This window comes from Acanthopagrus latus, chromosome 4, assembly GCF_904848185.1.
Source record: "Acanthopagrus latus isolate v.2019 chromosome 4, fAcaLat1.1, whole genome shotgun sequence".
In the NCBI taxonomy this organism is placed as follows: Eukaryota; Metazoa; Chordata; class Actinopteri; order Spariformes; family Sparidae; genus Acanthopagrus; species Acanthopagrus latus.
The window spans coordinates 17,250,326-17,270,590 of record NC_051042.1 but is presented as its reverse complement, the minus strand read 5'-3'; the positions used below and the strand labels follow the sequence as shown (position 1 = coordinate 17,270,590).

General features: G+C 39.6%; 2 protein-coding genes across 6 annotated transcripts in view; both read left to right on the top strand.

Annotated features, from left to right (window-relative positions):
* The window catches only part of rasa3 (RAS p21 protein activator 3), a 40,873-nt gene extending 33,497 nt beyond the window's left edge, over positions 1–7,376 (top strand). For 3 of the 4 annotated variants that reach the window (XM_037095905.1, XM_037095906.1, XM_037095907.1), the window contains exons 19-24: positions 203–309; positions 1,864–1,946; positions 2,046–2,254; positions 2,345–2,448; positions 2,559–2,742; positions 3,685–7,376. In XM_037095905.1, the coding sequence (XP_036951800.1) occupies positions 203–309; positions 1,864–1,946; positions 2,046–2,254; positions 2,345–2,448; positions 2,559–2,742; positions 3,685–3,760 (763 nt within the window). In that variant the 3' untranslated portion in view covers positions 3,761–7,376. The remainder of the gene's footprint in view (positions 1–202; positions 310–1,863; positions 1,947–2,045; positions 2,255–2,344; positions 2,449–2,558; positions 2,743–3,684) is intronic. The other variant, XR_005074716.1, reaches the window with a different exon arrangement.
* Positions 7,377–9,310: 1,934 nt separating this feature from the next.
* pros1 (protein S) lies at positions 9,311–18,765 on the top strand. 2 transcript variants are annotated; one of them, XM_037095039.1, is made up of 15 exons: positions 9,311–9,501; positions 9,677–9,807; positions 10,436–10,593; positions 11,544–11,568; positions 11,651–11,734; positions 11,846–11,968; positions 12,154–12,279; positions 13,189–13,317; positions 13,464–13,704; positions 13,957–14,143; positions 14,264–14,428; positions 15,239–15,407; positions 15,700–15,836; positions 15,960–16,188; positions 17,574–18,765. In XM_037095039.1, the coding sequence occupies exons 2-15, from the start codon at positions 9,729–9,731 to the stop codon at positions 17,759–17,761; spliced, it is 2,040 nt and encodes a 679-aa protein (XP_036950934.1). In that variant the 5' UTR covers positions 9,311–9,501; positions 9,677–9,728; the 3' UTR covers positions 17,762–18,765. The 2 variants fall into 2 exon arrangements, with proteins under 2 accessions (XP_036950934.1, XP_036950936.1); XM_037095041.1 differs by lacking the exon at positions 9,677–9,807.
* The last annotated feature ends 1,500 nt before the right edge of the window (positions 18,766–20,265 follow it).

The following is a 20,265-nucleotide window of genomic DNA, read 5'->3' as shown; positions in this document are numbered from 1 at the left end:
CATGTACAGCAGCGATGACTACGAAGCAAGCATGTCAGTGGAATGATAATGCAGACTATTGACTGCGCAGGATTCGTTTAACTGGAAAAAAAGTGTTTGATTTAAACTCTTTGCATTCGGTTCCTGCATTACTTTAGCACTGTAGACATTCACACTCTCTGTGAAACATGAGCTCACCCGAGAACGTTTTATTCATCCTCAGGTTTATGATAAAGAGAGCACAAGGGAGAAACCGCTTTGGAATGAAGAACTTCAAGAAGAGATGGTTTCGCCTCACCAACCACGAGTTCACCTACCACAAAACCAAAGGTGAGCTCTAAGGTTTTCCTCGGGATCTCCTTACAGCTGCGTTGTTTCCTCGTCTGTTCTTGTCATTGTGTGTGCCGCTGTGACGAGCCGCAGGAGGGTGAGAATCTGCTGAGCGCACATCCAGTCCGAACACGATGTGCATCCAACACATATGGTGGAGATTAAGTTACTGAGCAGGAAATGCATTTTTATGCTGCACACAAACAAGTTCAGGCCCAAACATCCACACAAGCTGTTTTTTTTTTTTTTTTTTGAATCCCGGATGGACAGTGTTGTCCTGCAATGCGATGCGAGAGGAAGTGTTCACAGATGTTAAAGCTTAAAGATATGATATGTGAGATTTCCTCATTAAAATGCCTAAATTGTCTAGACCATTGCATTCCCGGTGTGTTACATTTGGTCACCTCTCACTTTGACTTCCTGGAGAGATTCAGAGAGCGAGGAAGAAGGCCGCGACTGCGACTAAACATTTGCTGAATAAGATTTAGATGTTACCTTGTCCTTGGACATTTCTGCCTGAGTCACGTCAGATCGAGTTTTCTCATCGGTAGTGGTTGTTAAATGGTGTGTTTGCCATCAGCTGGTTTGACTGCATGATCATTTGAGCACACACTTTACTCGCAGAGTGTTTATTCACGTGTGAGTCAGGTCAATCACTAAACTCAGCACTCAGCAGAGACTCGGTTCTGTTTTGTCTCTCCACATTATGTTAAAAATAAAAAAATAAAAACAAAATAAAATGCAGAATAATCCACTTTTTAATTCCTGAAGTTATTAGTGAACTGAATGACGTGGCTCTGCGTCCAACTCCGCTGGCCGACTCAAGCAGAGCCCTCCCCACACAACATTCAGCAAATGTGTCTTGTTTTATTACAATAAAGAGACCCCTAGCAGAAGAAATGACACATTCTTTGTTTAAGCTGCTAGACTGCATAGAAATAGTGAGAACATTCCAGAAATATCTTGGAAAGCAACAATAATATATTTTGCTTGATCTCTGTGACGTTTAATTGGCAAAGAAAGTCTCAGATTTTTGTGGTCTCACAGTGCACGTAGTGTAAGGTTACCTGTTAGTTTAGAGCTATAATGTATATAATATTGGTATATATGGTTTACCTGAGGATTATCAAACTGTCACACACACTTCTCTTCATGTGTCACCTCTCTAACTTGCACTTTTCAGGAAATCACTGTTAGGAGAGGATGTTCGTTGTAACTTCAGGATTGCCCGAGAAGCCGCTTTTAATCCGTTTTTTAAGTTTTCTTCAGTTACAAAGTAATCAAGTGTTTTATGTATATCCAAAGTTACATTTAACCATTTAAAGTTGCGGATGATGTGGCGTTTGGATCAAGTGTCAGACTTTGACACATATGCTTTATATATTTACTGTGGATGTGGGATACAACTATAGACTGTACTTACTCTAACGGCAGACTAACATGGGGGACTTTTTCATTTACTCAAGTTAATAAATGTAATTATGATTTCATACACTCCTCCATCTTTGACCTTTTGTGACTTCTCATGTCTGATGTGCTTCCTTTTACCGCCAGGTGAGGGAGCTCTGTGCAGCATTCCCATCGAGAACATCCTGGCTGTAGAGAGGCTCGAGGAGGAGTCATTCAAGATGAAAAATGTAAAGGACGCCACACAGCATCCTTCTGTGATTTAAGCATCCTGCTCAAATTATTTTGATTCTTCGCTCACTTCCTGTCCCCGTTTTTCCCACGGTCAGATGTTCCAGGTCATTCAACCAGAGCGCGCACTCTACATCCAGGCCAACAACTGTGTCGAGGCCCGCGACTGGATCGACATCTTGACCAAAGTCAGCCAGTGCAACCGCAAACGCTTAAGCACCTACCACCCTTCCGCCTACCTCAACGGCCACTGGCTCTGCTGCAAGCTCTCAGCCGACGCAGCCCCCGGGTGTACGCCCTGCACCGGGTACGACTCACCTCCAGAATGTGTCCAGAATCAAGTTTGTGTCCTTTGCTTCCACTCACTCATCCTCCTCCCGCTTGCTTCTGTTTTCAGCGGCCTCCCTGCAAACATCCAGCTGGACGTAGACGGAGACAGAGAGACGGAGAGGATTTACTCCCTGTTCAGCACATACATGACCAAACTGATCAAGATGCAAGGTCAGACACTGGCAAGAGTTGTGTTGTGAGCGTACATGTGTATTTGTAGCTGCAGACTCTTCCCTGTGTTTACTGTCTCGTCCCCTGCTGTCCTGTGTCTTCCCCTGCAGAGGCCTGTGGCAGTAAGTCTGTGTATGACGGGCCCGAACAGGAGGAGTACTCCAGCTTCGTCATCGATGACCCCCAGGAGACCTACAAAACCCTGAAACTCATTGTCTCCGCCGTGCAGACCTTGGAGCAGCAGCACACCAAGTACAAGCGCGACAAGTTCAAGAAGACAAAGATAGGCAGCCAGTATGTGGTTTGTTGTTTATTTGTGCGCATGGCTCAGATTCTGTCTTGTCTTAAACTCCAATTATTGTATGTAGTGTATATATAATGCAGTGGGGGCTGAGTATAAGTATAGCTACTCGTAAAGAAAATTCTGGTAAAAGTAGGATTCAACGTCTTTACTCAAATAACAGTAAGTACAGACTCTGAAATGTACTTATAGAAGTAAATATTATCCCTCTGATGACGTTTCTACCGGCCATTTCTGTGCAAAGCTAACTGAACCTTGTTCCAGCTGTTCCTAACCGCACCAGAAAGATAGTCAATGTTGAGTCTCATTCCCAGGAATAGCAACATTTTGTGTGGGGTAAAGCATCCTTAGCAGCAACAAACTGAGAAAATAAGAAAATTCAGACGGAGGGCTGCAGGGTCTGATGTGTGTGATAGTCACTGAGAGGTTGAAATCAGTCTCATTATGTTGGGAAGGCGACGTACAGTGATGTACAAAAAAATAAAAATGGACAATTCCCCTAAAACTGAAGTAAAGAACCTGTTTTGAAAATGCATGTAGTAGAAAATACAGATCCTTGTTTTTGATTCTCTTTCAACTCAAGTATAGTGATAAAGTAGTTGTACATTTTTACTTCCCACCTCTGTTAAGAACTTCAGAAAACCTGCTAAAGCTGTACTTTTAAAATCTAGTTCACTGCCGAGCAACTTCCCTTTGAGGCCAGAAGGTGGTGCAGTTAGAGGTGAAACGTAGCACTTCTAACATTTCAAGTAACTGAAATAACATCATCACTTTAACATTTATTCTTAGCTGTTTCGTGGATTTTCCCCTGGCCCAGTCTCATTAGCTCATGGTGGATAGCTCTGCTCATCAGCTAATGATCTTGACAGAGAATGTTTCTTCCTCTGCAGCCTCCAGCCAACAATTAAATACCGTCCCTCTCCTTGTTTCCTCAGGGAGCACCCGATTGGAGACAAGAGTTTTCAGTGCTACATTCGCCAACAGTCTGAGAGCTCCACCTACTCCATCTAGCCTTGGCCCTGTGTACTGTTTCCAAGATGCCCAGAAACCAGCAAATTTCTTTCTGTACTGCAAGAAATCCATCTTAACAACACTCTGTGTCTCGTATTGGCTTTTAAATCTCTGTTTTTACTTGATTAAGTTGAGATGATGCCACTTGTTTCCAATGCAGCTGGAGTTTCGTCTCACTGGCTTCAGTTTTAGAAGACTGAGGGTCCAGACCAATACCAGACTACATGAGCCGTGCTGATGGACATTTTTTGCATCGTCTCAAGGTGCATCACTCCAAATTTTTCGGAGAACAGACCTCAGATGTGCAAGAAAAAAAAGAGGAACAATTGTGCAGGAAAGGAGGGATACAAATGAAGAGATAATCATACCACGCATCTGTTTTGGTCTCCTTTCTGTGATGAGACGAGACAGCAAACAAACAAACAAAAAAAATAAAACGTTTTCACTGGACAGTTTTTGACAGTGACCAACACGCACTTTAATCGCCTCCAAATCTTTGGATGAACAAGCCTCGCAGCACACTTTCAAAAAAGCTTATTTTATTTGTTTGATTTGTATCTGGTTATTTTAATGGTTGTTGAATTGATCCGTTTTATTTCACTCCGTATGGAAGGAAGCAAAGACTGTAATTTTGCCCTCTTTGGGTGGTGTTGTTCCCATGTACCTGTGCTTTTATTTTTATTTTTTTTTGTATCTATTTTTGTTCTAATTTTGTCCCCAACCTCCTCAGGAAGGCTGTGAAGCTCAAGGGCACACAAGAAGGGATTGTCGGGACCAAGCACAGCCGAGAGCAACTTGATGTTAGGTATATAAAAAAAAATGTTAGCTATAAAAAAAAAAAAAAATCACTCCACGGACAGTTTTATCCCTCATTTTTATCCCTATCATCAGTGTGCTGACAGATAAAGAGGATCAAGTTTTCATCAGAAGCCTTGATCTGTTGTTGGATATCTTGCCCCTGTGCAACCTCTACCTGGGTCAAGGGAAAAGCTTGTTTCCGAAGAGTTTTTTTTCTTCTTTCTTTCTGCTTACACAGAGTCAGACAAACTCAGCTGATGCCTTGTTTTGTTTCTTTGTATGCTGTTTGAATGTATGTTGAAGAGTTTCCTTGGCATCACTGAGTTTCAGGATGTCAAGTGGCAGCGTCTCTTTTAAGTAAGACAAAACACACTGGATGATTTAGTTGAACTCCATCTTGATCTCCACATTATGTCAGACCTAATAACCAGGTTCTGTTAAGGGCCCATGTTGACTCCCACAATAACCAAATATTCAGTAAAATGCATTTTGTAACCACGATTTTTACCGAAATAACATTCTTACAACGAGCAGTCAGTGGTCACTTTATTAGCTACACCTGTATAATTTATTGCGATTTTATACAGTAGTCCTGCTGTAGATTCCACCTTCCAGGTAGTTTACAATAATCAGAATTTGGAGAAATAAGAGATTTGTTGTCTGTTTCAATTGTGTGACAGAGATATCCACTTAAATTAGCTTGCTAATCAGATAGCTTTTTCGTAATACCACTCTGGGCTCCCGCGAGTCTGCATTGCTAGCTGCACAGCTAACTGAGCTAACTTTCTGCAGTAGCGCCTACATTTAGCGGTAGTTAGCAGTTACTCTGGTGATATGCTGCACCGCATTTGTTTGACATACAAGTCCAAAGGTCATCAGGAAATGTAGGTGTTGTGTTCTTGGTTAGTTACTCATTTTTGTGAATAATCATTAGCAATTCCAATTAAAGTAGCTTTAATCATAATGTAAATGTTGCAGGTTCATACCATAGGAAACGGTGTGTTTTGCTGCTTTTAAGAGGTGCTGATATTAATTTCAAAGTCCAGTACTTAATTCAACATACAATCAAACTGCATGTGGACACAATCAGAATATTTGTATGTTTTGCTCTGTGTGTAATTTTTTTTTGAAAAAAGTAGCCAAACTGTCCCTTCAGCTATCACAAAGCAGAAACTATGTGTTAGCACAGATGGTTTTTAGCTTAACTTCTAATTAATCAATATACTAACATTTTAACCTGTCTTGTCTCAAGTTATGATTGTGAAATGGATAGTGTGTTACTGGTTGTGTTGCCCTGTTGGCTGCCTAATAATGTAGTACTTTTCTTTTGTGAGGTTAACTCTGTCTTACTTTGGGGCGAAGCTGCGCCTTGTAGTTTATTTATGTGCATTCCTTTGAGAAACTGCCTGCTGTGAATCTTACCCGTCAGCACCCCCCAATCTGTTGAAGGTACAGGACTTATTGTTGTGAACCACTTGTGTTGTTCTACGCTTCCCAAAGGCAACCAGTCTCATTAGCATTCATTTCCATCAGCACTCACTCTCGCCAAACCAGTGCATGTGAAGTGTAGTTGTAGTCACAGCGATGGTAGCATCCACAGTCGCTCCTGTGCAACTTGGTGACGACAAACCGCGGCAAAAGATTTTTGTATTTTCCAAAACTTAGTTATGTAGCCTCATGGGTAGTTCCCGTGATCACAGGATCCCAAACAGTGCCAGTCATCACTTTTATAAAATTATCTTTTTGAAAAACAAGCAAAAAAAAATCATTGTTTAGACATGTTTTTTATATCTCAAAACCTTTATTGTTTTAAAAAACAGACGATTACTCTGATGACATCTTTTTCTTTGTCGAATATGTTGATCTAAGAACTGTAAGGAGGGTCTCAACGGTTTGACTGTTTTCTATCTTTGTCTTGTCATACAGAAACTGGCTGTGTATCTGAACTGAATGACTGAGGTGTATGTGTTTTGTGCGTATGTATATTTGAGTGTGCATTTTGTCAGTGTGTGCATGAGTGACTGACATGACGGGTTGTATTGCCAATTGAATTAACCAGGTGTTACAGGTCAGGAGAGGCAGTCTCACTTGTTAAAAAAGAGAAAATCACTGCCTGTAATTATCTGATTGAGTGGATCTCCTCTTTCCTCTTGTATAGAACCACTGTTCCATTTCAAGGAACCTTTGCCAATATATTCTCCCCAAACACTTTATGTTTGCCACACAGTAATAACATTGATTGAAACTTCAAGAGAGCAGCGTTGCTTTAACTTCTGAACTTTGGTGAGTGTTTGTTTCCACCTGTTATTAACTCTCCTCAGGTTTACGAAACTCTTTTTTGTTGTTGTTGTTCTTTTGCCATAACCGAGGAGACTCGGACTGAATTATAAACCACCAAACAGCTGTCTCTCATCTCTAACTTGGTTATCATATTTATTATCATTTTCAACAAACCTTCCCAGAAACATCGGCTTAGTTAGTAGTGTAATGGCAGTTACAGTAACGGCAACTCCTCCACCCCGAAGCCCACAAAGGAATGACTTATGCAATAATGGTGTGTCAGCATGCAATAATATTAACAGCCCCTCATCAAAATGATCAAAAATTAACAACGCACATCTGTTGACCTTTTTTTTTTGCAGTAAAATGCCTCTACAGATAAACACATATTATAAAGGGAGAGCAGTGTATTTTGTACAAATATTTTAAAAGTATTAAAATAAGCCTGTTATATGTGTACATAAAACAGTTGAATGAATGGTGAAAAATGTGATGTGTTTTTTCCTCAATAACTAAATGAAACCAATATTAATGCAAATGTGTGTGTGTTTGTCATTCTTCGACGTGATCAATCTGCTTCTAAACTGCACTGTACATATATAAAAACCTTAATTTTGTTTGAATTAGTAAAGACATTTTGTTTGAATCAGTTACATGATGGACTTAGGGAGATGTTTGTGTGTTGAGCTGTAAAAGCTCTACAACAGTTCCAGTCCAATGACTTAAAATGAAGTCAAGCTTTTTCCCAGTGTTGCGCATCTACATCTCTGATGTGACATATGTGATTTGAACTGCAATGCCATTTGAACAAACCATAACATGACTGAACATTTATATTAATAATAAACTGGATGTGTCATTGTGCCATTTATTGGCACTGAACCCACTGAAAATTAACCTCTATAGCTTTAAATCATCATATATGCCTATTTACACACACTTACTTTATAACTTTTTGATATAGTAATAACATAATTAATTTGTTAATGAAAGTCTTTATACTTTAAATGGTCAAATAAATGTAGAGAAGCTACATTTCAATTGTAGTTGCGTAAAGGTATTACGACGTAGAAAATGTATATGTGTGTGCACAGTGTTGTACAAAGTACCCAAAAGTCATTCTTGAGTAAACATAAAGATATTGTGTTAAAAAATTTCTTTGGTTAAAATGAATGTCAGCCATACGACTAGTACTTGAGTAAAATAATATCAAAGCTGTCAAGAGTAATTTTCTTGCAATAAATGTACTATGTATAAAAAGTGTAATTAAGATTCAAATATCGGCCTGGGCAGTTATCAGATCCAATATTCTGCGTGTTTCTGAATATTAATCACCTTTCAAATTTGATTACTGATTAAATTTTACTTTTTATATATCATAAAATAATATTGAATATAATGTCTTCTGTGGCTCTTATACAGCATGTAATCTGCAACATTACTATTATCCAAAGTTATCATGTAGAGAAGTAAACAGGCCAATTTTTACCTCAGAAGAAGTATAAATACTCATGCAAAGTACAAATACCTCAAAGTACGAAAGTATACTGCTTAAGTAAACGCAGTGTTGAATAACCCAAAAGTCATACATGAGTAAAAGTAAAGATATTGTATTACTTTGGTAAAAGTTAAAGTCACCCATGGGAATAGTATTTGAACAAGTCTTATCTGATAAGTATCTGATATTAACTGTGCTGTATACTTAAGTATCAAAGTAATTTTATGGTGAACTCTGCAAAGTCACAGAAGGGGCCCACCACGACAGAGAAACATGACGACAGCGCACCGGAACTGCTACCGCTAATGTGAGTTGTCCAAAAACTCTCTTTTTAGTAAACTCTGTGTACACAAACAATGTTCTCGTGTTCATGTGTGGAGACCCTGGTGATACTACCAGCAAAGTTTAATGTTGAGTCGAGCCTTCTTACTGTTTCAAAAATAGTTATTTTGATGCTAGCCTTAGAGTGTCCCTGCACTCCATTAAAATTTGCTTGGCTGAAAACGAAACGAAGTTAAATCTTAAAAGTGCCTCTTTCATCGTAATTATGCATTTACACAAAGGTTTGGCTGAGTGAGAGTTTCAATTCAAGTATTTGGAAGTTCACAGAACAGTATTAACAAATGCTAACATGCTAAATGCTTAATTTAAAATTTTTTGTTGCCAATAAAATAAATTGGATATGTAACTCCTATGCAATATGCTGTCTGTTATTATAGTTATTGTAATGGAGTAAAATTTAGCTGACAATTTTGTCCTCTTAAATTAAATACATCTCTAATTCTGAGTAGCTGTATAGTAGACAAGAAATGTAAAGTAAAAGAAAATGGAAATACTTAGGCAAAGTACCTCAAAGATGTCACTTAATGTCAGTGTAAAACGTGAACATTGACAAGAGAAGAAGAAACGTGAAAGAAGAAAATGTTGACAACGGCCGTATCGTCCTTGACAACAGTACGTTATTTGACTTTAGAACGTTTGAAATATGACGGTTGCCTCAACGTCAGTTCTACGTTTCTGTAGTTTAACACGCGACATTACTGTTTCCGCCCATGTACGTAGTACGTAGTCTTACTGCACAACTTGACTGACACAACGAGTGCAGCAAGCTTTGTAAACCTACTTTCTGCATGAGTTCACCCGACCCGCAGTGACATGTTGGCATGTAAGTAAACAATGGCAGTGTGCCCGAGGGGTTTTAGCAGCAGCGCTCCCTAGCTGCCTGTCGCTTTCACCCCTCTGTGGCTGCTCTCCTGGCGGCCCCCGCCACTCCTCCTCTCTCAGCGAAAACACTTTCGGGAAGAATAAAGTTTTTTTTCCCCTCACGGACCCGTGCTCAGCCAGTCCGTACTCGGAGCCAAACCGTGGCCTAGCAGGAAGAACGGCTCGACTATGTGGAGAAAGAAACGGGCACTTGGGGAGTCTTTGGCTTGTCTCGTAGTTCTCGTGACGCTCGCCGATGCTTATCGATGTAAGTATGGACGCGTTTGGTTTTTGCGGTTAACGTGTTGAACCCTGCGTAGTGAAGTAATTCACGGAACAGCCTGATGCAGTCTATTTAGTGCCTCAGATTGAAAGCAGATTTCAGCTTGGATGTGAGCAGATGGCAACCGTTTCAGGAGGGTTTGTAAAAAAAAAAAAAAAAAAGAAAAAAAAAATAATAAATTTGAACATGAGAGCAGCAGAAAGAGAACATAAAGTGTGAGGGGTCATGACTTCTTTCTACACCGTGAAACAATGCTTGGTCCATATGAGCTGCGTGTTACAACAACTCGGGGTCATTTCTGGGAAAATAACGGTTTCGCAATGACCTTTTTTTCCAGGCCAATTCACAGAAGAGTAATTAGGCTGTCCACTTTGTCCATACAGGCACCGGCCACATCAGCCATCTGTCATGAGGAAACACAGGACTTAAATTCCTGCTGGGATCAGTCATGTGTTATTATAATGTAGCTGCATATGCCTGCTTGTATTAATCACAGATGTAAGAGGTTACATGGGCTTGTTCACAATCTGATTGTTGAAGCAAACACTGACATAGAAGATCTAACTTTACATGGTACATTTGAATGAGTGTGTGTCCATGTGTCTCCCTAAAGTCCTGAGCCAGACCACAGCCACCCAGTTCCTGAGCAGGCACAAGAGAGCCAACTCTCTGTTTGAAGAGCACAAGAAGGGCAACCTGGAGAGGGAGTGCATCGAGGAGCTGTGCAACAAGGAGGAGGCCCGAGAGATCTTCGAGAACCAGCCGGAGACGGTAAGAAGAGGCCCATGATCTCACCCGTGGTCCTACCTGAGGGCAACGTCGTCTAAATTGCTAAATGAATGAAGTGATACACAATGACAATTTGATTTTCATTTCAAGGAGGTGAAGAAAAAGACGAAAGTTTAGAGATGAATTAAGCAGTGAAAGTGAAAAAGATGCATTAGCTCAGACGAGAGGCATTATTGGTGGATCTGCTTATTATTTTCAAGATTCATCGATTAATATTGTTTTAAATGTGTAAATTATTTATCATAATTTTGACAGAGATGGTACATGCAGGCATCATATGTAGGACTTACAGCCATGGCTAATTTGCAGTCCTTGGCCCTGGTTAGGCTTTTGTGGAATAAAACACGATAGACCTTTCTAATAAGTACAATAGGCATAAAAACTAACAATAAAACAGTCATAGACAAGCAGCCACTACAAACAGACTAAGTACAACATTAAGAGCAATGACTGGAAATGAAATATTAGGGAAAATATAAATGTCAAAATATGTTGCGATCAATTCTTTCAGCTCAATATCTCATACTTTTTAAAAACAATTTGCAGTGGTGGCTAAAATGCAACTCGATTTCCCAGAAGCCCATGCTGACGTCAGATATCTCATTTAAAATCTATTCAATTACCTATCATAGAACAAATAACCACACTTTTTGGCACTTTTGCTAAAGCATGACAGTTTACATCAACATACATTTCCCAACTTATCAGCTATAGAGGCACCTGTATCTTTGAAAAATGTTTTCATACCAGTATAATGTAGAAAGAATAAATATGTTAAGTTGATTTATACAGATATCATACTGTTTCAAACACATAGCACAGCTGGCTGCCACTTGCCTCACACTCTTTCCTCTCTTTGTCTACCTTTCCTTATTGTCCTACGTAATTGATAAACAACTTGATAAATCTCTTGCCTGATGTGTGTTTTGCAGGAATACTTCTACCCCAAATATGTTGGTAAGTTTGCAGAGCTGATTATCTTGTGATGTGATATCAGTTTCCTCGACAAGCCTATTCTGATAAAGAGCGTCCCTTGCAGTGTGTCTGGGCTCACACCGTGTCGGTATCAACAACCAGAACTCCAATTCTGGCATCCCATCGGACCTTCGCACGTGTGTGACGGGTAAATAAATGTTTTTGGATGTCTGTTATCAGACTTGTGAAGTGCTTTTTTATCAATTCTGTCATCTCCTCAAACATCCTGTTTGTGTGTCCATACAATTATTTGACACAGAGATCAGTAACCAGTGTACGCCTTATCCATGCTACAAGGAAGGTTCAGAAAACTGTGTGGACGGGCAGGCTTCCTTCAAGTGTGTGTGTAAACCCGGCTGGAAGGGGCCACGCTGTGAGGACGGTGAGTTCTAACACGACTTGAGATTTTGATTGTTTTCATGCAGCTTTTGAATAAGCACACTTCATACCTTACATCTAATATCCTGACTTCAGACTTAATTCAGCTCACAACAGATATGTGTAACCATTTTAATGTGATTGAACTCACTCCTGTTAAATGTTGTGTTTGATGTTTTGACTTGACAGACATCGATGAGTGTACAGATCCTGAATATCCAGCAGGATGTAACCAAAAGTGTCACAACTTCCCTGGTAGTTTCCAGTGCCTGTGTGAAGATGGCTACTTCATCAGTAACAAAATCAACTGTGTGGGTAAGAATTCATTCATTTCACTCACAGTTTATCATGTAGCCTAACTACAATAATGTTAAAAATCATTTGAAGGACGGGAAGTCACAGTTTTATGTCCTTTCTCTGTGAGTGTGTGTGCATGTTCGTGTCCCATTTATGAAGACATCCAGCTGTTTTACCATCCCTATAGAGGAGGAACATATAGAGCCACTAAGCAGCTGAGCAAACACACAAGTTTCGATGTGGCATATTGTCCTGTCTAAGGACTTCCTTTTTATTTGTTCATATGGACGGTGGAACCCTGCACACTTCATAACAATAACTCTGTTGTCCAGCTGTCGTCCTCAGGGCCTGACCATTTGTTATTTCTGAAGCTGCCCTGAGGTGACCTCTTATGCAATATAATGTGAAAAGCTTTTAAAATCTGAAAAGCAGGTCCTTCCTCTCTGCTGTAAAATGGACCACTGGTCTCATATCTGTGAGCTCTGCTGAACCTGCTTATAGTTTTTCGATGCTTATAGTCTCATTTTCGCTTAATTCTGTCTGTCCTATTTTGTCGAGACAGTTCACTGACTGTTTATCTACGGGTGTGTTGAATGCTCGATGAGTACAAAGTCTTCACAAACATGGACTGAGTCAGTTTGGTAAATTTGCTTTGTCCTTTTTTTATGGGCTGTGGAGATTTTGAGGATCATGCTGATGGTTTCATTATAATGGTTTCTTGTTGGAGCTCATACTGATACTACTCCCTCAAATAAATCCGTTTTATGTTTTTAAAATCAAATCGCTCAGTTCTTAGTCCATAAAATGCCTCATTGTTCCCTTTGTTGGATAAACACAGAGAAGTCCAATTTACAACAATACTTGTCAGAGAACTGCAGAAAATATTGAAATGAAAAAGCTGTTGTCTTTCTATTTACTGTTTTCCAGATGTCGATGAATGCATATTGTACCCCAGTATCTGTGAAGAACCAGCTAAATGTGTCAACACACCGGGCATGTATGAATGCCAGTGTCCCCAGGGTTTCAAATATAACTTCACCTCTAGGACGTGCAATGGTGAGTCTTCAAGTTATGATGTACTGTCTTAACCAGAGTATATTTAACCAGATCCTCATGTGTCAAAAGCCTACTGTTACACATCTATTAAAAAATCCACCATCTGCAATCACTGCCTGTTATTTTTTCTTCTCCTGTTGTTGCAGATGTGGACGAGTGTGAGTTTCATGTGTGCGACAGGACTTGTATAAACACAGTGGGCAGCTATTCGTGTCACTGTGACGGTCGTCAGGGTCTTCGTTTGGCAGAGGACAAGCGATACTGTGAACAGATCCCAGTTTGTGTGGATCTGTATGACCACAAACACCCTGAGATGCTTTACCTTGGGGAACAGTTTGCAGGCCTTCCTGTCATCTATTTGCGCTTCCGTCTACCGGAGAACACAAAGTGAGGGTCCATCACAAACACAAATACACAATGTTGCTTACTTACTTTTTTAAGTTGAAGCCTCTAGAAGTTGATTGTCATACCATACTGAAATTGTTTTTTTTTTACATTTTTTATTTTATTTGTCAATACCCGGAAACCCATACAAAATAAAAAATTGTAAGATAGATGTTAGTGAATGTTAATTGATGTGAAGTTTGCATGATTTTATGCGATTAGGTGAAAATCTTTCTCTCTGGCTTCGGTTGTTAGGTTTGCAGCTGAGTTTGACTTCCGTACATTTGACCCAGAGGGAGTTGTGCTATACGCAGAATCCTCCCAGGACTCATGGTTCATGTTGGGGCTAAGAGGTGGTCGCATTGAAGTCCAGTTCAGAAACCAGCACACGTTCAAGGTCACCAGTGGAGGGAAAGCCATCAATGATGGACAGTGGCACGTGGTAAGAAAGAGCTGTAGTTCAGTAATTTCCCATATTTACTCAATTTATGGTAAGTGCTAATCAATAAATAAAATTGATGCAAAGTGGACTGTGTTGTGACTTACGATGTGTAACATACAGATTTCTGTGGATGAACTGGAGAGCAGCATCAGTGTGAAGATCAGCAAGGAAGCGGTGATGAGCATCAACAGCCCAGAGAGTCTCTTCACTTCGGTTAACGGCAAACTGGAGACGAAAGTCTACATTGCTGGTCTGCCTAATCGCACTGACAACGTCATCAAACCTGTAAGCAGGCCATCTGAAAGCATACACACACAAGAAATCACAAGGGGTGGGAATCACAGACTAACTAACGATACCATACTTGGCATCACAGTACATCATTTCTGCTATACTTGATACATCATATGACAATAATCTTCTATACATCAAGATGTCTGGTAACTGAAGAATACAAAATACCCCTAAAAAGGCAAGAAGAGGGTTTGTGGCAAGGCAATCTGTTGGGAGCATGATTTAATTATTATATTATGTTGTTTTTTTATTTTTTATTTAACCTTTATTTAACCAGGAAAAAGACTAAAAAGATTAAAAATCTCTTTTACAAGAGTGTCCTGGTCAAGACAGGCAGCAGCATAGTCATACATACACACAAACACAAGGTGGACACAAACATTTAAAAAACACTTCCAAAACAGCAATTTCAGCATTTCAAGATCACCTAAAATAGTAAAAGCCTCTGGCAAAACATCTACACTAGATGTTTCTGCCTCCAGGGCCAACTTCCCCTTAAAAATGTTCAATGCGACCAACTCATTTTGTTTCAAATTTTCTGTATTAAATGATGCAGGTGATATTTGGTGCCAGTGTATCAATTATGTATCACAATAGGAAGTAATACAATATATTCCCGTAACAATATTTCGTCCCATACCTATGAATCACCCAGCTAATATGGATCTCTCCTGTGACCACATCTAACAACTGTACGAGAACCACTTTAATAACATCATAAAATTAATTCATATGGGAAATTACGTTGAACCAGTTCCAGTGTACGGTTGTACTAAATGTCTGTATTGATCCCTCCATTAGATAAACCCTCGACTTGACGGCTGTATCCGTGGCTGGAATTTGATGAACCAGGGGCCATCTGGGGTAAAGGAGGTCATCCAGGAGAAGAAGAGTAAACATTGCTTCGTGTATGTGGAGCGAGGATCTTTCTTCACTGGAGGAGGACTGGCACAATTCAACATTAACTACAGTGAGTAAGTTGTGTTGTACTATATTAATCCCTTTGGGATTAATTTGGCCTCTGCATTCAATCTATACTGAATATTTAACTAATTCATATTTAATATCAAGTAGCCAAAGCAACAGTGTTACAGCATCAAATGTAGTTTTGAGCAAGGTGCCTTGCATCAGTGCACATTATAATCTCTTCACATATCTTCATCTATCTGATATATATATATAAAATATCTAGGCAATATATTGGTTGGGCTCTAAAATATTCCATATCATGACTGAAATTCAACTTAAGTTTCCGTGTGTAGGTGATTCTGAGAGCTGGAATGTGGGCGTACATATGAACATTCGTCCGTCCAGCAGCACAGGTGTCATCTTTGCTCTTGTATACAACAACACAGTCCCCCTGTCGATTGCTGTGGTAACACAGGGAGAAGGAGAAGCTGTGAGTCCAGTCAAACTTTCAAACACTTTTGATTTATATGTCTGCCTGTCTCCACACATAAACAGGCACACACACATTGATACACGTGATTGAACTTAAATGTTTCTGTCCTCTATGCACCAGAATCTGCAAGTGTTCCTGGATGGCGTCTCCGTCGCAACACTGGACTCACTCATGTTGTGTTACCCTGACCGGCTGACAGTGCATCTGAATGTGACTCCCACAGAAATCCAGATCTCAGCCAACTCCTCCACTGTCACCTACATGAAGACTGATGATTTACGGAAGGCACTTGAGCACCTCAACACCACCATGCAGAACCCCATCAGTACATATGTTGGTGGGATACCAGGTCAGTTGGAGTCGCAACTAAAAGTGTTAAAGACTCTTTTGAAGATAAACATTTTTTCTTTTAAATACGGCATATGATCACTATGAAAGGGTCAATGTGTTACTTGCTATATCAACCAGTCATCCTCTTTTTATAAGTAAGCTTCACAGATATTCCCATATGCCAGAAAAGAAGTTCAAAGCAAACCTAAAAGGAGTATCTTCTCGATTTTGCTGTAACAGCAGAACTGATGGCTCCTCTTGCTGGAGGCTCTGTGAGGCTAAATGCTAATGTCATAGAGTTGTCATATAAACAGCGACGATGCTTATATGCTGACGCTTAACAGGTATAATGTTTTTCATGAGTTGTTTTTAGTGCTATAAAACACAAAAGTACAGCTAGGGATGAATGTCTGGAAATGTTCTTGGTTTTAAAAGGTTTTAAGATTGTTTGACCAGATGATGGCATTAGATTCAAAATCAAGGGGTTGCCAAAGTGATCAGACTTAATCCTGAAAGGAACATGAATGACTATACAAGATTTCATGCCAATCCATCCAATATGTCATTAAAACTCAAATGTCAACCTCATGGTGGAGCTAGAGGACAGTCAAGGGATCACAAAGGCCATTTTTGAATGTCTGTACAAGCATTCCAAAGAGAGTTGGGACTCTGTAAAGCAAATTCAAAAGCAGAATGCAATTATTCAATTGCAAAAACAATTTTCTGACAACATGTTGCCATATCCTTTAGTAAATGCAGTCATGTATTTTGCAAAGTGGAGAACCTCGCTGCTTGTGAACAAGGCAGTTCAAGATGCCCCTTTCATACCCAGTCATGATACTAACACCTGTTACCATTTGACCTGATTGCCTGGGGAATGTTCCAAACAGGTGTTTGGAATTAGGAAATGATCACGTTCTGTTTGTTTTACACAGTGGCACAAGCTTTTTGGACGGGGATCGTACAAAATTTTACAGAAATCCATCCTGTAGGTGTAGAGATATTTCAGTCCGGATCAAGTGATCCTGTGATCCGGTAGTGAGCTGACAGACCAGGATTGTAATCCCCACTAGCATGACTAACAACTTAGCAATTAGTTACTTTTCCTTCACCTGAACAAACAACACTGGCAGATTTGTTGTTGTATGGCGAAATAAAATATTGAATCAAAGTCAGGGTTTATACAGTCTGATTTATTATAATAATAATAATAATAATAATAATAATAATAATAATAATAATAATAATAATAATGCATTTTATTTAAAGGCACCTTTCAAAGCACTCAGGGACACCGCACATAACAGCAGTACAACGAAATCAGGAAACATTTTAGTGCAAAATCTCTTTTATAGTTTCTCATTACTGTCTTACTCACTGACTGTCCCGCACGCTCTCTTTCAGTCGACGTTCCACTACCTGCCACCCCCGTGACGGCCTTCTACCATGGCTGCATGGAAATCTCTATCAACGACCAGCAGCTGGACTTTGACGAGGCTCTCAGCAAACACAACAGCATTAAGTCCCATTCATGTCCTCCTGTGACTGCCCCCGACAGTCACCCTGACGCACCACATCCGCACAGAGAATGAACTTAATTAAAAACCGGATCACCTTAAGCAGCCACCACATTAGTCAGCATCCCACAGCGGCTACTTCTTTGGATATTTTGGAACAAGATGTATAGGACATATAGGAGAATATGGGAGGGAGGAAGAGGATGAGAAAGAAGTGACAAGAAGAGGAGATAGAGGTTGACGGTTATAGTCATTTTTGTCGACTTTCTCTGATGGGCTAATCTTAAGCTTTGTCTTATGCTTTTCATCCATACAGTATTATTGTTTCTTTCCTGGGATCATCTTGTTTTCTGGGGTATTTGTTTTTTTCAGCTAGGTACAACGAAAGCTTGCTTGCCATTGAGCAGGTGGGAAGCTGGATGTCTGGATAACGTAGTTGTAGCAGTTTGTTGCAATGAATTAAATGCTTTCCAAGAAACATTTGAAAAGAGCTGAGCTCTGCACCACGCCTGTCATGTTTGGAGCAAAAGATTGTTATGTTTGTGTCGAGGAATAAACAAATGGTCACTTTCAACCAGGCTTTTGAGACCTACTGCATCTTTGTCCCTGTTGTTCAGTCATGGTATTATGTCTAACTACTCATGCAGGCAGACTACTGGAGACAAGAAGCTGAAATTGTGGTTGTTGGTTGTTAAGGTGAAAACCACTGAGGATAAAGCTGAGCCTCTGAGCTTTGGATCCAGTTCTGTTGCATTGTCTTGTTTGAATCACCATTCAGTATTGGAGCTCTGCTTTTCTGAGGTGTTTGCATTGGTTCAGTAATATTTAGAAACATGGTTTATCATTTTTATTGTTCCCAGAACCCTCCTTAATTGTCTAGTTGTCACCAGATGTGTGGGCACACTTGCAAAACTACAACTTCTTGGTGTGCTTCTATTTCTGTCAATGTCGCCAGGTCTCCTGTGTTCAGAATTCTTCTTGTGTATATAAAACAAGCCATGTTTAATATATAACTTAAATGTAGTTGTTCAGTGTTGTTTGTTTTATGTTTGGTTTAATAAAATTGGTCAAAGCAGCCTGATCCGATTGAATTTCAGTACTTGCATTTAACAGGATCCAAATTCCAAATTGAATTTCTGGTAGTTTCTGAGCTGACCTTGTGATTCTTTCAGGACTCTTGTCCTTAAGTCACTGGTGACACAACAAACTCACATCAGGCATTTACAAAACAAAGTCTTAACTCAGGTGTGATTAACTTTGACATCAAGTCATTTCTTTGTCATTTAGAGGTTTCTGTACAAAGGGATGGGAGCTAGGTACCTACACCATTGGGCTCCATTCTGCCATCAGGCATATTTGAACTAGGTTATCTTTTTTCTTTACTTCAGTAAACTATTGTTCAAACTTTAGCAGTATCATCACACTCATGAATTGCCTGGAGATCCCATCAGTCAGTTTAAGACTTTGGGCTTATACATATATAATATATAAAATATTTTAAATAATGATGTTGCTACTTTCAGGCACATCATAATATTTATTATCATTACTAAATAAGATTAACACTTAATCATGACAGAGCAATAGAATCTGTAGAAGTGCCATTTTATTGTATGAGACAACAGAATAGCTCAACATGTGACACACTGTGGCCTGATGTCCTAGATACAGAAATTGGAATACAAAGAGAGGGAAAAAAGCAAAGAAGACTGGTGAGGGTTGAACAGAAAAGAAATTAGATAATAAAAACAGGAAAGGACCCTTGGTAACTCATGTTTCAGGAGAAACAAAACAGAAAGGAAAATTACTTGGAAAAAGTAGGTAAGAGTTGAAAATAAACTGCGTTGACAGTTTCTTGTAAGCTGTGTGATGTATGATCGGATTTCACCACTAAAGAGGAACTAGAAACTTCCAGATTGACTTCACAGATTAAGGCTGACATAGTTGAGAGTTACAATACAAAACATACAAACGTCTTATAAAATATGATGCATTGTTGTAGACTTAAGCACCCAACAGGCTATAAAGAAGTCAAATGAACTCTCCGTTGACTGTCTACTACAATCAAATGCTGTTTATATTACATTATAGTAAATCAGTGATAAAAAATAAATAAATAAAACCAACCGCTGCATAACTTTTACTCTAGATCCTTTAAGGTTTAAATTACTTTTTCTTTTATCAATCAGATAATGTAACCAAGTACTGAACTTCTTGTCCCCAGGTACCTGTGCTTAATTTTTAACTTACAATACTATTCCTGTGCTAGAAGTGTGAGGCTGGATCCAGATAAGATCAGGTTGTGTGGTGGAAACGCAGGTTTTCCCATTCATTTTAATGAGGGCAGTCCATTTCAGCTGCAGTGGTGCTGGCTGCAGGGGCCTCCAACTCAACCTTTGGAGAAAATGTAGCCCATGTCATTTTGTGTTGGTCAATCACAAAAGCTGGTGAAATAGACATGAATGACTTAAACTACAGTGGAGTGAAACATAATGTGTCATTTGTATTCACTCAGCTTTGCATTGTCCACCAGTTTAAAACACATCCATGGAGGCTGATGCTCAGAGGCATGACAGGAA

Excerpts from the sequence above, each read along its gene's own strand:
- pros1 (XM_037095039.1), top strand. The coding sequence starts at position 9,729 with ATGTGGAGAAAGAAACGGGCACTTGGGGAGTCTTTGGCTTGTCTCGTA. Across the intron at positions 9,808-10,435 it reads GCTCGCCGATGCTTATCGAT|TCCTGAGCCAGACCACAGCC; the intron begins GTAAGTATGGAC and ends GTCTCCCTAAAG. Across the intron at positions 10,594-11,543 it reads TCGAGAACCAGCCGGAGACG|GAATACTTCTACCCCAAATA; the intron begins GTAAGAAGAGGC and ends TGTGTTTTGCAG.